Genomic DNA, 14,667 nt, shown 5'->3' with positions numbered 1-14,667 from the left:
TTGTTGTCCTTGTTATGATGAACTCACATGACATCCTCCTCTTGGTCGAAAGAGCGGGGATTTGTGTGCGGGGGCTGGAGGGGAATCTTAGCTCCTGCAAGTCAGACGAGGCATAAACCTCACCGACTCTCCGTATACTGGCTCCTCCATGGAGAGCTATTAGTCTCATAGGCCTTGCCAGTTTTATTCCGCTCTATAGTTTTGTTAACATGGTTGAAGCAGATAGGTCGGCCTTGGCAGACGGCCAAAAACCTGTCCTGTTCTTGTGAGCACCTGTCAATCCATCTAACACCCCGTCCTAACACTTATAGCGATATTGATAACTGTTTATACTCTCGAGGCAAGTTGGTATCTCATACACAATATGCCACTGACCACTAACCACCGTCCATAGATCTTGGGGTACAAGACTTATTACCAGCCCTGATGAACGCCTACTTCGAGAAACATCTCAGCCTACCCAAAGACGAAGCCGCCCGACTCCAAAGAGAGTACTCGCGGCAATACGGCCAAGCACTTCAAGGCCTAGTGCGCCATCACCAGATCGATCCCCTTGACTACAACGCCCAGGTCGACGATGCTCTTCCGTTGGAAGACTTAATCAAGCCAGACCCACGACTACGGCAATTCCTCCAGAGCATCGATACCTCCAAGGTTAAACTGTGGCTTTTGACGAATGCATACGTCAACCATGCCTCGCGAGTTATCAGGTTACTAGGGGTCGATGACCTCTTCGAAGGGCTGACTTATTGTGACTACGGTCAAGTCCCGCTGGTCTGTAAGCCACATGAAGATATGTTTCGAAAGGCCATGAAGGAAGCAGGTGTCTCAGACGTTGGGAATTGTTATTTCATCGGTAAGTATGTCATGCAAAATGAGAAAGCACCGCTGACCGGGTTGCCAGATGACTCGTATAGCAACTGTTCCGGGGCGCGAAAGGCTGGCTGGACAGCCCTTCAGTATTTGGAAAAAGGCTTGCCAGAGCCTTCTGAGCCTGCTGGACACTATTGTATCCGAAACTTGGAAGAATTACAAGATGCGCTGCCACAGTTCTTCAAGACACTTAACTAGAACAGCTCAATGATAGTAATAGAGCATATTAACATTGGCCACGTAAAGGAAAAAGAATGAATCAGACCACAGTTGGATATGTTAGCAGAGAAGAATATTTCATTAGCAGAAATAAAAGTCTTATTGTGTTCAACTACCCCCTGATAAGTCCCCATTACTTACAAACACAACCAAAACCGCCGCATAACTAAACGTAATTATTCACATTAGACTTGATCCTCAAACCATTCAGTCACGGGGCTCGTGTACTCACGCTGCACTGCCTGCAAATATCTCGGCTCGTTTTGCATTTGTCATTAATCCCACGCTCATGGCAAACATGACCGTGAAGGAGCCTATCATGCCCAATACCGCTGGTCGGGAGCTCACGAAAGATAGGCTGGTGATTGGCCCTACTAATAGGATGATCGCGGCGATGATGTTGACAACAGTGACAGCTGTTGTGACTGATCGCTCGTTTGCTCGGCTGATACGGCTAACCCCATCCCTTGATGTCTCTTCCTAATGACGAGGAACATGAAGATGAGCCCAGAATCCCAGATCAATGCCAATATCATGATTTACTCACCTTGCCGGGCCAGCGGGCTCGGAGTGCCTTTGATAACGGGTCGGTTTCCACAGCTGCCTTAAGGGATACGAGATCCTCCTCAGCATCTAGATAGTTTTTCGCCAATCCATTCACCATGGGCCTTCGTTTTTGACCATCTGACTCCAGTGGACCTCCCCAAAGCTCGTTCTGGGCCACTCTGATAACCCTTTCGTCGGGCAAATGAAGTCGGGTGATTCTGGACTCAAGGTCCAATGCCTCATCTATCTAAGGTGAGCAGGGTATCAACCATCGGCTTGGGGCTGACTTGCGATATTCCTTGATCTTTTCTCCGAGCTAGCTGACAAGCCCCATCATCTCTGTGGCTTCTGTCTTTCCTTGTTTGGCTTCTTTGATCATCACTTCCCACGTCTCTGCAACTTCCTCCAAGTCTATGTCGCGGCAACACGCAATCTTTTTGTCCCATTTCCTCAGTTGATCCTCTATTGCTAATAGCTCGCACTGCAAGTAGAGCAGATTCCGGGCGCTTATCCTGCCGAACTTGCGGAAAATCAGGAGGTCCTGATCTCGGTCCGAGGCCATCAGCGATACCACGGCCGCGAAGCCCAAGGGCGTCGGCTCAATGTTTCTGCTTGCACTCATCTCTATATCGTCGGTTGCGGGCATCGCTGTGCACTTAGGCCGGCGTAATGCTAAACTGTTGGCCTACTGCAACACTTAGAAACACAGGCCATTGTAATATAGAGACTTTCAATCAGATAGTCCACCCAGACCAAGACTTCCACGACAAATATGATTGCCGGCACTAATGGAAGGCCAAGGCGACGTGTCAACATTGTCACCTAATCAGGGCTGAACTCGAAACAAGGCAACGGCTGCCTTGCTCCGCCCCTTTCTGCGCCTCCATGCAAAGTGACTGGTGTGTTGCATCGCTTGTGCTATGTGACGCCTCGTGGCGCTCGAGTTACCCAATACCAATCAGACCTTCCGAGCTGAGAAAAGCCTGATAGGGACTACTTCTAGGGACACTATAAGAAGGCTGTGGCATAAGTACTTCGCAACTCGTCGACAGGGGTCTGCCCCCGCGAGGCTTCACACAGCCCAAAAGATAAAGATGCCTCGCCTCAGTGATTGATGTTGATGAAGCTCAAATGTGGAGTCTCGAGGCAACAAGCAATTCAAAACAAGAACGAGGCGAACCACGGAAGAGCCTCTGCCAATGCCCGCCAGATTTGCGAACCAGTCAAACCAGGCCGACAGCTCCCAAAGCTCCAGGCCAAATTTTTCCCCTGCACACTTCTCTCCTCTTTTAAAACCGTTCCCGCACAAAAGCAAAACCTCGAGCAAGTGTCCCACAGGAAAAACCACACCGCGAGGTAGGGCTCATGCCTCAGCATGGCCAATATAACCGATAAATGGGTAGATTATCTGAGGAATCGCAATCACCAACACCGTGAGACTACGCAAGACTCCGAGGGTGTGTCTAATACGTAAGTGTTGGTCCCTGTCGCTTGGTTGGCTGCTGACATATGGTTTGATGCAGGTCAGGAGAAAAGACGACGACCGACACCATAGCCCCATCTCGAAGGCGCCAGCCACGACAGGTCTATAAAGGCCCCAGTGACTACGTAGTGGAGGGTCTGGTGGGCGAACACCAAGTGAATAGACTTGTTGACACTGGTGCCGAACGCAACTTCGTTTCGGCGCAATTTGTCCAAAAGGCCGGTCTCACACCATATGAAACAGACACAAAAACAGTCCAACTAGCTGGCGGAAGGAAAACAGAATCAACAGGCTCAGTGTAAGTTCCATTCTCCTTCGCAGGCGAGCCCAAGCAACACATCCTGGATTGTTGGATTATCCCGAAATGCACGAGTGACCTTATCTTATCGAACGGCTTTCTACAAGTTACGCAAACTCTTACCAAGTTCAAGAATCGAATTAGAAAGCTGGCACGGTCTCTTTTCGGGTCACACCTTCGGATGAGCCTCCTTGGCGATGAAAGACAGCGCCTCTGGGGCTCAATGGATAGCATATATACGCACGCCCTTCTTGACACCGGGTGCGATCTCGATTTAGTAGGGGCCGCCTGGGCAAGGGCGAACAACTTCAAGATTGATCAAGGCCCTGAACATCGATTGCCCCTCGAATTGGGGGATGGAACACGGATCTCCACTACTGGCATCGTCCGCGATGTGACGTGGACCTTTGGAGACTCAAGGGAGAAAGTCTGCTCTGACTTTTATGTTCTTGATGCTCTGTCGGCGGACGTAGTGTTCGGGGGCGATTTCATCATGGAGCGAGACGTTTTCTCCGAGTTCAGTCACTTCATGATTCATCTCGACTATGAGGCCAGAGCGCCAGAGCGCCAGAGCTTGGGATAGTCAGGTTACTGAGCGACTTCAGTCCAGCACTTGCCAGGCTTGAAGAAGAGGCCATCAAAGACCGTAAGCTGATTATTCAACTGACTTGTCACGTACACGGCGTTAACCACTAGTTAACATTTTATCGATAGTGAGCTCTGACAACGCTCGCCAAGCAGAGCGAGTCCTACGCGGCCGCATCAGGGACGCGATTAACGAGCTTCCGGCGGCGAAGCAGAGTGAGGCTTGGGAGGCCGAATTCCAACGACGGCTAATTTGGCTGCGTTATTATGGCAGACATGAACTCGAGTAGGAGTCGGAGGATACCGCTTCTGGCAAGGTGGATGTGACGCAAGGATCTTGCCAGAATGCAACTAATCCGAAGAGACGTTGGTGGAGGAGATTTCTTTCTTACGTTAGCGAGTAAGGGTCATGGGGTTTAAAGGAGTTTCATTGGGATGGTTAGTATTGATATTGTAGTAGTCCTTTTTTAAGAATTTGTTATCAGTTATCTCCCACTTCGGCGAAGTGAGTCAATTCCCACTCCACTCTTGTCTATCACCACAAGTCACCTCGGCGTCTTGAGCCCCCCTGCACGGTCTAACCACAAGGAGCCAACTCCATGGGATGCAAAAACCTCGCGGTCCCAAAGTGCGACGCGTTTGCTGAAGAAGCGACATGTGAAATCAAGATGGTTACGTCTCGGGTGATGTTTCGTTGAATGTATAGGCCGTCAATTCCTTTTCCGAGGACAAATCGCCGTGTGCAAAGGCCTTGGAGCTCGGCGGTATCGTCTTTTGCAAGGGCCTGGAACTTGTCAACAAATATTATCCACAATCGCGGAATTAGACCGCGAAAGATTCGATTGTAAAGCCCAAGATACTCGAGTTCATGGCTGCCAGCTCCTGAGCATCTTGACAATCAAGATGTGCCATTCGGCCGGTTCAATGATACAGTACTCGGTCATCGTAAACTTCCCAATGGCATCTTATCCAGCCATTGCAACCAACACAACGTCAAGTCAATCCGCATCCTGAAATGTCCCAAATCCTGACGAATCAACACTCAAAAGACCCTGGTCGATTCCATTCCCAGCACGTCATATGGATCCTTCACCCAAGACGCCTCGGCTTTTTCGCTTCCCCTTTGCCCCCGCGCTATCTCCGAAAAGAGAAGATAATCACCGTGGACGACTCCATTACAAATCCTTTCTCTCGTTCTTCGACGAAACGCCGAGGACGAGATATATACTTATTGGGGCCGGCCTGGAGCCTGGGAGAGGATATTTTTGATACTCGAGTCAATTCGTTCTGTGGCCAACCTTTTGCGCTATTCTCAGTTCCTTAGATTCAGCCAGCACCAAGATGACCACGCAAGAAAAGCCTGCCCTGCGTGGGCAAGGGGAGTCACCGCAATACGTAGACGAAAAACACCACCATTCAACCGAACCAGAGCAACCCTCCCACACCTTGTTCAGAAATCCGACAAAAGCAGATGATGACCCCAGTGGGCTTGAGAACGGAACACCAGCAGACTTTAGTGAAGAGACCACTGAAGCCGGCGATGGGGACGACTCCGGCCCCGATTGCTCCTCTTTCGAAGTCTCCTGGGATGGCGAAAAGGATCCAATGAACCCAAGGAACATGTCTGTGTTTCACAAGTGGGTTATCGTTACGATTGTGTGCACATCGAGTCTTTGCGTGTAAGTCCTCTGAGACATGGTTACAGACATTGACTAACTTTTGATCAAGGACATGCGCCAGCTCTATTTACACAACGACATACGCCCAGATGAATGCCGAGTTTCACGTTTCCACTATTGTCGCTACACTTGGCCTTTCAACCTTTGTCATGGGCATTGCTCTTGGTCCTCTACTGACAAGTCCTCTGAGCGAGTACTATGGACGACGACCTATTTACCTTGTGTCCTGGGCCATGTTCACCATTTGGACCATCCCGTGCGCTGTCGCACAAAATATCGAGACCATGATAATCGTTCGATTCTTTGGCGGTTTTGCAGGTAGCACGTTTCTGTCTGTTGCAGGAGGAACAGTGGGAGACGTGTTCCTTCGCAGTGAGATTCAGAAGCCCATGAGTCTGGTCTCACTGGCACCTTTCATCGGGCCTGCTATTGGACCTGCCATTGGCGGCTTCATCAACTACAACACAGATTGGAGATGGACTTGGTACGTCATGATCATTTGGGCTGTTGTCCTCATGGTATCTATCATTTTCTTTGCCCCCGAGACATACCATCCTATTCTCCTACGAACCAAGGCACGAAAGTTGAGAAAGGAAACTGGAAACGATGCATACCGTGCACCTATGGAAAACACGACCAAGTCCATCATGACAACGCTCAAGCTCTCCCTCCTACGGCCTTTCCAGCTACTCTTCCTCGAACCCATGTGTCTCTGCCTTGACCTCTACTCTGCCATCTTGCTCGGCATCCTCTACCTATTCTTCGGCGCCTTCCCCTTGGTTTTTCGAACAAATCACGACATGAACCTCTGGCAAGCCGGTCTCACATGGCTGGGCATCATGGTTGGACTTCTCATTGCAGCCGGCAGTACCCCATTCTGGGCGAACATCCGAGCCAAGCTGTTGAAGCAGCATGAGAAGGAGACAGGACAGATTGGAGGTAGTGAGCCTGAGTTTCGACTACCTCCTGCCATCTTGGGTGCTATCCTTATTCCTTGTGGTCTATTTTGGTTCGCCTGGACGACTTATTCTAGCATTCACTGGATTGTGCCCATCATTGGCTCCGCTGTATTTGGTTGCGGGTGAGTTGAGCCCAACCTCCTATCCACCGTCTCGTTGAGAGCTTTCACTAACCTCTGGGTCTACATAGAACATTGCTTGTCTTTACAGGAGTCTTTACTTTTCTTGTAAGTTGATCCCTCCTTTATAAGCTACTCATTCAAAAAGCTTTCAAAACTAACCTTGATATAAAGGTCGACGCCTATCCCAAGTACGCTGCCTCTGCACTTGCTGCCAACAGCTTTGCGCGATGTTCCTTTGCTGGTATGTCTTGAGAACACCACTTTCCCATTATCCAGTCTGCTAACTTCTATCCAGCCGCGTTTCCCCTCTTCGGCATCCAGATGTATGAGAAACTTGGATACCAGTGGGCTTCAAGTTTACTAGCCTTCTTGACGGTTGCAATGGCGCCTTTCCCGTACCTGTTCTTCAAACATGGCAAGGCGCTGCGGGCAAAGAGCAAGTTTGCTGTTGAGACGCTGTGATCTGCACCAACAGTGCAACGAAATGGCATGTAATCGATTGAAGAGATAATCTGGGGATATACATAAAATGCATAAACTGGGCGCCGATGTCTTGATGCAGTGTTTCCAAGATGGCTGGAACTGAATCAAGCATCCGTGGAACATTGAGGCGGTAATGGGTTAGATGGCAGAACAAAAAGTGGTTTTATAGACTAAAATTAGACATTTTGCACTATTTCAACAAGAATTTTGGGATTCATCTAACATCAAAAGCTCGTTGGTGATCCAAGACCTAATTCCCGTTCCCAGTGATGAGGCTGTCAACCTGGGTGTCGCCGTCCGTCCTTATTGCGCCATGATAAACCCGTCCGCTCTACAAGCCCATTGTATCTGGGGGTGCAACTCCAAAAGGCGCAGGAAGCAAGGGACCGAGTCCATGCTGTAAAAGCAAGTCAACGTCGATCGAGTTATCAAGACATCCAGCCCAAAAAGAGTCATAGCCTAGCGGATCAGAAACTTGCGGCATGAAATCGACTGCATGCTGATCTTGAGATTGCGCCCTGTTGTTGGCCACCGCCGGTATTGCTGGCTCGGTTCCCTCGCTTCTGGTGGGGATGGGTACGTTGTCGGTGGGCTGACTTCCTCGGGAATCAACATCGCTGTTCCCAATTCGAGAGGTGACGTTGACTATTGCCCCTCCGGGAACGGCTGAGTCCTGTCCTGTGAGTCTCCTGAAGAGATTGACAAAGAACCTCATGATCCAGAGTCCCACTGGCCATGGCTTTGCTAATTCACTTAATGCAAGGATACACTGCCTTGACTTGTTGCCTGCTAATTGTCTGCGTATTGGGTCCTTTCGGCAGATGACGATTGTGTGAATTGAGAGCGCTCCGAACACGGCGGGAACACTAAACGGTTAGAATAGAATCCAACTTAGGGGAGGGTAGTCTTACAGATGCATTTGCCCATATCGGATGGTACCAGAGGCCAGCATGTCCTCAGCCATGCGAGTGATGGAGTCAGCTGCCATCCGCGCCCGAACGTCTCTCTCAGTCTCTTCTGGCGACAGGTTCTCAATTACTTTGGGGCGAAAGAGAAGGATGTAATAGTTTCTAGGCCGCCGTTAGACGCGACAACTCAAAACCGGTTTGGAGACTTACTGATACGCCATTTGCAGGTTACTAGCCCAGAATGATGCGCCCAAGGACTCATCAGGAGGCATTTCTCGGAGACATTCTGGTAGCTTAGAGTGCCACTGCTCGAGTCTTTCGACGAGATTCTTGGCTTTGTAGCATTCCAATGCTGGACGGCGAGGGCTGAATTCGCCGATGACGATGTCGCCGACTGGTGATATGGTTAGTTATCGAAGATTGAGTTATTATTCTCATACTCACGTATTACTGCCAAGTTACTCATCTCGATGAAATAGGAAATGTGGTGGTCTTTTTGGGAAGGTATAAGCTCCTCATCGTAGCATTCGTCAAAGCGGAGGTCGTCTTCAGTGAGAAGCTCAATATCGCAGTCTTCATCTCTAATACGGCATGGCCGCCCTAGACAAGCCGCGGTGTGTCTATCTCGAGACTGGGAGTGTTAGCTTGCAGTCGTTTGGGAATATTGGCAGCAACGTACGTAGATGGACCACCATATCCGCCTCCAGAGCGATCGCGTCTCTTGACTCAGTTCAGAGCGGGCCATGCTTGAATCAACTCAGTATATGGAGATGAGGCATGGGAGAATCCGACTTACGAACGATGCATGTTGATAGATTGCGCAAAAGTTGTCGCGCAGCCCAACCAATACCACGAATCCTTTTGATCATCTGGTCCATTCCACCAAAACCCCATGAGTGACAGCGCGGAAGCGATATTACTACGATCCGTCTCATGATCAACATCATATAAAGTCTTTGCGCGGAGATAATATGTCTTTCTTGCAGTCGCACGGTCTAAAAATCCCGCATCTTGGATCAGATTGTCGTCGCAGAGGGTGACGGCGATGAGGAAGACGGCCTGAAGCAGGAGAGGAGATGCTTGTCCGAGTTTGTATTGCTCGATAAAGACGCGCCGATTTACGACTGGAAATGCTGGATGCATTATGTTGAAAAATGAAGAAATCAATCGATCAGATATATTTCGCGGCGGCATTATGAGAGCATCCTGTAAGCTGGTGACCTCTACTTGTGGCCTGTTTGGAAGAACTGCACGGTCGGCGATGGAGGCGGGAATAGGGTAGTGCACCTTGACAGGCTCGGCGACTCCACCCCTTGGACTGCATATCATTTCGATGATGTAGGATAAACTGTTGGAGTCACCAAGACAATATGATCGGGCATTTGTTTGGGTTTGGGTTTGCTGAGAGACATTGGGCTGTGGGAAACCGGCGCTGGTGTCTTCATCTTGAGGTTGTGGCGCGTCCTGGCCATTTGGGCTGGAGATGCTGTTTGGCGTGTTGAGAGCAATGTCAGGGGAAGATTGGACCACATCGGTTGACGGCTCTCGGGTTTCTCGGAGCCGACGAGAAACACGACGGTCCTTTGGCTGACCACGACTCTGTCGCGTATATCTGGTCAAGGTATCAGCCTGAGCACGTCGCAGCTATCTAATGACCGGTCTACATACTTGCCGCGTCTCGATTCTATCAGCTCGCAAGTCGTGTTACGGGTCCGGCAATGCCAGCACGGCTGCCCGTCGCCGGCATCGCATTTCACCCGCCGGGCGTGGCAGGCTTTGCAGGCGACGCGGGTCCGGCGAGGAAGCGGACTCGGGTTCTCAGCTGATTCACTCATGACGACTGACGATGGATACGCTTCAAGCAGAGCCGCAAAGGACGATGAGATCTCGTTGATGGTGACGCAAGTCGGCGAGGTTGAACAGCGTGAAGGGTGGAGACGCGCAGCCAAGATGCCTCGGGTTCTTACGGAGTCTGCTTATTCATCGGCTTCTTGGTTTGTCATTTCCCCCTTGTTCAAATTCTCCAATAGTGGGGGGGGGGGGGGGGGGAATTGACTTTGATGATGCGTGCATCCCCCCATCCTTGCCGTTTGTCTTCTTGATCTAAAAGACGCGCTGTTCTACTTAATTGAGTGGATGCCCTTGATTGAATCCCTTGACCGTCAATCCTAGATCTACACAGCATCAGCTACGTAATACTACGTCTGTAGTTCATCTCGGTACCAATTCTCATGTAACACTGCACATCTCCACTTGTCAAATGTCAGACCAAGGGCGCGCGTGGTGGAGTCCGACGTCGGGCGAAAACGACAAGAGGCTGAAGGTTAAAAGCGACGTAAAAAAGATGAAGAGATTTAAAAGAGGAGCGAAAGTTCAATTGAACACGTCTAGGCAATTGACTTCTCCTCAATTAGCATCATGAGTCAAACTTCAGTTGAACTTCAACCCGTTCAGGAGACGGCCCGTGAAGATGGGTACGGCTCTTCCACTTCGCAAGGTGAAGCTCTCACTGGTGGAACCGAGTTCCAGTCACTGCCGCCGGTTGATCGGGGAAAGGAAGCTTGGCTCTTCCTCGCAGCTTCATTCATGGTTGAGGCTTTGACCTGGGGTAGGTTTTACACTCACTATCACCAATTGAAATTTTGTTGACCCTCGTAGGCTTCCCCTTTGCCTTCGGTGTCTTCCAGGACTACTACAGCACCAATGCCCCCTTCAAAGGATCGTCTGCTATCGCTGTCATCGGTACTTGCGCAATGGTAGGCCAATGCCTTTTTAACAAGTATCTCGCAAACTAACATTCCTAGGGAATCATGTATCTTGGCATCCCCTTCGTCATGAGCATCCAGAGACTCTTCCCCCAGTACAGTCGCTGGTCTCCGGTTATCGGCCTCTTCATCATGTGCATCGCCCTGGCCTTGAGTTCCTTCTCCCAGAACACGACACACCTTATCCTCACCCAAGGAGTTTTATACGCCATTGGCGGTTCAATCTCGTACTGTCCTTGCATTTTGTACATGGACGAATGGTTCGCCAAACGCAAGGGCTTTGCCTTTGGCGTCATGTGGTCGGGTACTGGACTTGCTGGGTTTGCTCTGCCATTGCTGTTTGAGCATTTCCTGCACAAATATGGCTTCCGTACTACCCTGAGAATTTGGTCGCTGGCTCTATTCATCTTGACGCTGCCGCTTGCATTCTTCATCAAACCTCGTCTTCCCCACTCGGCCACGAAACACATCAACCCTCTCAAGCTAAGCTTTGCACTGAGCCGAAACTTCATGTTCCATCAATTTGCCAACGTCGCTCAGGCACTCGGCTTCTTCCTTCCTGGAATTTACCTCCCCTCCTATGCCAGAGCTACTCTGGATGCCGGCACATTCTCCTCGGCCCTGACCGTGTTGCTCATCAACGTCGCCTCAGTCTTTGGATGTGTCGCCATGGGAGCTCTGACTGATCGTCTGCACGTCACCGATTGCTTCATGATTTCTGCAGCCGGCGCGACGTTGAGCACCTTTTTCCTCTGGGGCTTCTCGACCAACATGCCCGTGCTGTACGTCTACTGCATCATCTACGGCTTCTTCGCAGGCTCCTACACCTCTGCCTGGCCTGGCATCATGCGCATGGTCACCGCCGGGCCTTCAAACGACAGTGGTGACCGTGCTACTAGTGGTAGTTCGTTCGACCCGGCTATGGTCTTGGGTGTGCTCTCTGCTGGTCGTGGTATTGGTAACGTCGCCTCAGGACCGCTGAGTGAAGCCTTGATCAAGGGCATGCCGTGGCAGGGACAAGCTGCTGCTGGATATGGAACGGGATATGGCACGCTGATTGTCTTTACGGGAGCGACAGCATTAGCTGGAGGAGCGACGTTTTTGTTTCGAAGGGTCGGTTGGATGTGAGGGTTTTCATAAGAAACGGCGGTTATGTGATTAAAATGGATAGCCGCGTTGGGGCCCAGAACTGATATAGATGTGATTATAAAAGTTTCTATTGTTTCGCCTTGCTCTTCATTTCAAATTAAGTTGACATAAACTACACTGAGAAGAAGAAACCTATCCCAAAGGCGCGATATTCATCTCCGTCATGTAGTCCTTCAGTTCTTGTAGCCCCGCAACCACGTCCTCCAAAAACCTCCTTTGCAGATCTTCATTGTCCATGTCCGTCTCTCCCAGTCCAAAGTCGCACCCAAGACACTTTCTGATAATCTTTGGGTACGTCAACCCGAGCTGATTGACCAGCTGCCCCGCCAGTTTCTCGGCGATCTTGTAGTCGGACAGCTTTCCAAGGGTTGCTGTCACGGCCTGCTTCAGCTCGTACCACGGCCGTGCGAAACCGATCTCGAGCATCAGGATTCCAAAGTTGAATAGTAGTTCGTTGCGTGCCTCTAAGAAGCGGACTGTGCGGTAGAGCGTGATGCCCTCGCCCGAGGACACAGCTGCCTGAGGAGGCTGGAGGAGGCCTTTCCCCTTCTTATTCTTGAGCCGTGCCATAAAGTATGGCCCTTTGAGCCGAATTGAGGTAGAATTTAATGCGTTAGGGCCGAAGTATCGCACGTTCTGTCCAAGATCACCTGAGACCAGCCAAGGCGTAGAGTAGAACTGCATAATACCCTCTGCTACGTTGCCAGCCAGCTCGACCAGTATTGGCCGAGGCAGGGAACGAAGCACAGGCTCCTCAGAAATCCACATGATGATATCTGAAAGTGCCATCGACCCGCCATATTGTGACGAAAGCGCTGCTGGGACACAGAACCACTCAGCGTGAGGGCCGTTCCACGAACCGAGGAAAGATCTATCGTTGCAGCACGCTACGCTATTGTATGCCGTCTTGCAGACGTCGTCGATAAGTGGCAAGTCGGTTGAGGATGAGGTGCTCAGCTGGGTAGAGTGATCACTGAGATGGAAATCGGACATAGATTGCGCAAGGTTTGGCAGTTGGGGCGTTGATGCGTTATCGAAAGCGACTGCGACACTCTGCTTCTCTTTTCTGAATCGACCTATGAATTTCTGGACTCTTGATTTCTTGCCGGTGGAAACTTCCACCTTGAGTCGATCAGCGCTCGTTTCGAGTACTTGCGTAAGCTGATAAACTCTTGTATCAGCTGCTCGTTGCTCAAGTTCTTCATCGTCTGATTCACAGGCTTGTTGGATCTCGAGATGAAGTGGCCCTTTCGAGGGAGAGGACGAATCGTCATGGGTGACTGCCAGCTCGCAGGTGACATATCGAGAGGATATGGCCTTGGCTTTTCCGTTACTCTTTCCACGATCAGCGTCAATGATCCGCACGTCAAACGAGTGGTACTGATGAGTGCTACAGTTCCATTGCATCTGAAGCGTGGAATATAGGGCCTTGGAGGTGTAGCGGGATCTGTAATATTGTTGCAGCACGTTGAGACTTTTAGCCGGTCTGCGGGTTGCAAATTTTCTTTCACTGTCTCCATCCGAAACTTGTTGCAAGTGTTTGATGATTTGTTCCGTGATCAGACCAAAGTCTCTGTTGAGCTCTCGGAGTTCCGTAATGGCCTCTTCCATTTTGGGCTTGCCCAATGCCAGCCGAAAGCGAGCCTTGACGTGCTTCAGCCATTCTGATGTGCTGATATCCTGATCTAAGATTAGTTCGTTTATCAAGCAGTGTACTGTGATCATGGGACGCACATCCTGCCTCTCGCCAATCTGAGCCCGGAAATCATCAGATTGCGAACATAGCACCTGGAGGCTGTGTTGGATCTGCTCGGCTGTCTGGGCGCAGGATCTGAAAGACTCCCCCAGAGCATCTATCCGATTTCGGTACACTGGCGCCATGGTGAGGTCCCGCCTGGCAGCCGCCGATGCGGGCCGGTTGACGACTTCTAGGACGCTTGCCTGATCCTTCGTGACGGTGTTGAGGAGGTTAATGGCGTTGTTGCGGAAGATGGTGCGTTGCACGCTCAGCTTTGCATCCAGAATGGACACTTCCCGCGGGTATTTCTTAAAGGCAGAGAACACCTCAAAGACTCTACCGGATCGGTCGTAGACCTCGATCGCGATAGGGATGGAGCCAAGAACGGCTCCAACGATCAGCTCGACACCGCTCATCCTGGAGTCTCGCCTTTGACAGAGATACTGATCCGTCGCAATGGTAGAACCTTCGCTTTGCAACAGAGTCCGGATTTCTTGAAAATCAGGCTGAGGCCGAGACTGCTTCCCCTCTTTCAGCTGCTCCTGCAGCCACTTCTCGCCCAATCCGCTTCATGATCTGACCAACAAGGGTTCACCTCACAGATCCCCGCACTCAACAATCCCAAGTGCCCGACGATAGTGCCCCATACCCGGTTCTACGGCCGCCATGTCTTCTTATTGACTCGAATGGGTGATCTCGTTGATCATGTCAACATCCTTCCTCAGTCGGCAGGACATCGAGAGCTGGGTCCCTGACGCTGTGACATCCAAAGGTGGCGTTGGCTTCGTGGCCAAGCTCTCCACGAGCATCAGCAGAGCCATCACCTCCCTCAGGGAGGCCCTCGTCGGGGGGCAGGATGA

At 50.7% G+C, this 14,667-nt stretch overlaps 7 protein-coding genes across 7 annotated transcripts; 4 read left to right on the top strand and 3 right to left on the bottom strand.

Moving 5' to 3' along the window:
* Positions 1–426: 426 nt before the first annotated feature.
* NECHADRAFT_41339 (uncharacterized protein) lies at positions 427–1,071 on the top strand (the record flags this gene model as incomplete). Its single annotated transcript, XM_003051354.1, has 2 exons — positions 427–856; positions 905–1,071. The coding sequence occupies 2 exons, from the start codon at positions 427–429 to the stop codon at positions 1,069–1,071; spliced, it is 597 nt and encodes a 198-aa protein (XP_003051400.1).
* A 249-nt stretch (positions 1,072–1,320) lies between these two features.
* On the bottom strand, positions 1,321–2,284 carry NECHADRAFT_80821 (uncharacterized protein; the record flags this gene model as incomplete). Its single annotated transcript, XM_003050953.1, has 3 exons — positions 1,321–1,572; positions 1,640–1,885; positions 1,964–2,284. The coding sequence occupies 3 exons, from the start codon at positions 2,282–2,284 to the stop codon at positions 1,321–1,323; spliced, it is 819 nt and encodes a 272-aa protein (XP_003050999.1).
* Positions 2,285–3,013: 729 nt separating this feature from the next.
* On the top strand, positions 3,014–4,002 carry NECHADRAFT_80820 (uncharacterized protein; the record flags this gene model as incomplete). The annotated part of the gene is made up of 3 exons (XM_003051353.1): positions 3,014–3,108; positions 3,162–3,419; positions 3,564–4,002. 3 exons carry the CDS (start codon positions 3,014–3,016, stop codon positions 4,000–4,002), a joined length of 792 nt encoding a protein of 263 aa, XP_003051399.1.
* Positions 4,003–5,345: 1,343 nt separating this feature from the next.
* NECHADRAFT_104581 (uncharacterized protein) lies at positions 5,346–7,440 on the top strand (the record flags this gene model as incomplete). The annotated part of the gene is made up of 6 exons (XM_003051352.1): positions 5,346–5,520; positions 5,584–5,683; positions 5,733–6,764; positions 6,833–6,869; positions 6,936–7,005; positions 7,060–7,440. The coding sequence occupies 6 exons, from the start codon at positions 5,346–5,348 to the stop codon at positions 7,224–7,226; spliced, it is 1,581 nt and encodes a 526-aa protein (XP_003051398.1). The 3' UTR covers positions 7,227–7,440.
* A 138-nt stretch (positions 7,441–7,578) lies between these two features.
* NECHADRAFT_40529 (uncharacterized protein) lies at positions 7,579–9,990 on the bottom strand (the record flags this gene model as incomplete). The annotated part of the gene is made up of 7 exons (XM_003050952.1): positions 7,579–8,113; positions 8,159–8,317; positions 8,366–8,549; positions 8,600–8,786; positions 8,835–8,901; positions 9,000–9,767; positions 9,824–9,990. The coding sequence occupies 7 exons, from the start codon at positions 9,988–9,990 to the stop codon at positions 7,579–7,581; spliced, it is 2,067 nt and encodes a 688-aa protein (XP_003050998.1).
* A 583-nt stretch (positions 9,991–10,573) lies between these two features.
* Positions 10,574–12,048, top strand: NECHADRAFT_41422 (uncharacterized protein; the record flags this gene model as incomplete). The annotated part of the gene is made up of 3 exons (XM_003051351.1): positions 10,574–10,763; positions 10,814–10,911; positions 10,960–12,048. The coding sequence occupies 3 exons, from the start codon at positions 10,574–10,576 to the stop codon at positions 12,046–12,048; spliced, it is 1,377 nt and encodes a 458-aa protein (XP_003051397.1).
* A 153-nt stretch (positions 12,049–12,201) lies between these two features.
* Positions 12,202–14,223, bottom strand: NECHADRAFT_80816 (uncharacterized protein; the record flags this gene model as incomplete). The annotated part of the gene is made up of 2 exons (XM_003050951.1): positions 12,202–13,749; positions 13,804–14,223. The coding sequence occupies 2 exons, from the start codon at positions 14,221–14,223 to the stop codon at positions 12,202–12,204; spliced, it is 1,968 nt and encodes a 655-aa protein (XP_003050997.1).
* Between the last annotated feature and the right edge of the window lie 444 nt (positions 14,224–14,667).

This window comes from Fusarium vanettenii, assembly GCF_000151355.1.
Source record: "Fusarium vanettenii 77-13-4 chromosome 5 genomic scaffold NECHAsca_5_chr5_3_0, whole genome shotgun sequence".
Classification (NCBI taxonomy): domain Eukaryota; kingdom Fungi; phylum Ascomycota; class Sordariomycetes; order Hypocreales; family Nectriaceae; genus Fusarium; species Fusarium vanettenii.
Note: the sequence above shows the minus strand (reverse complement) of the source record. Positions and strands in the feature narration are given on the sequence as shown.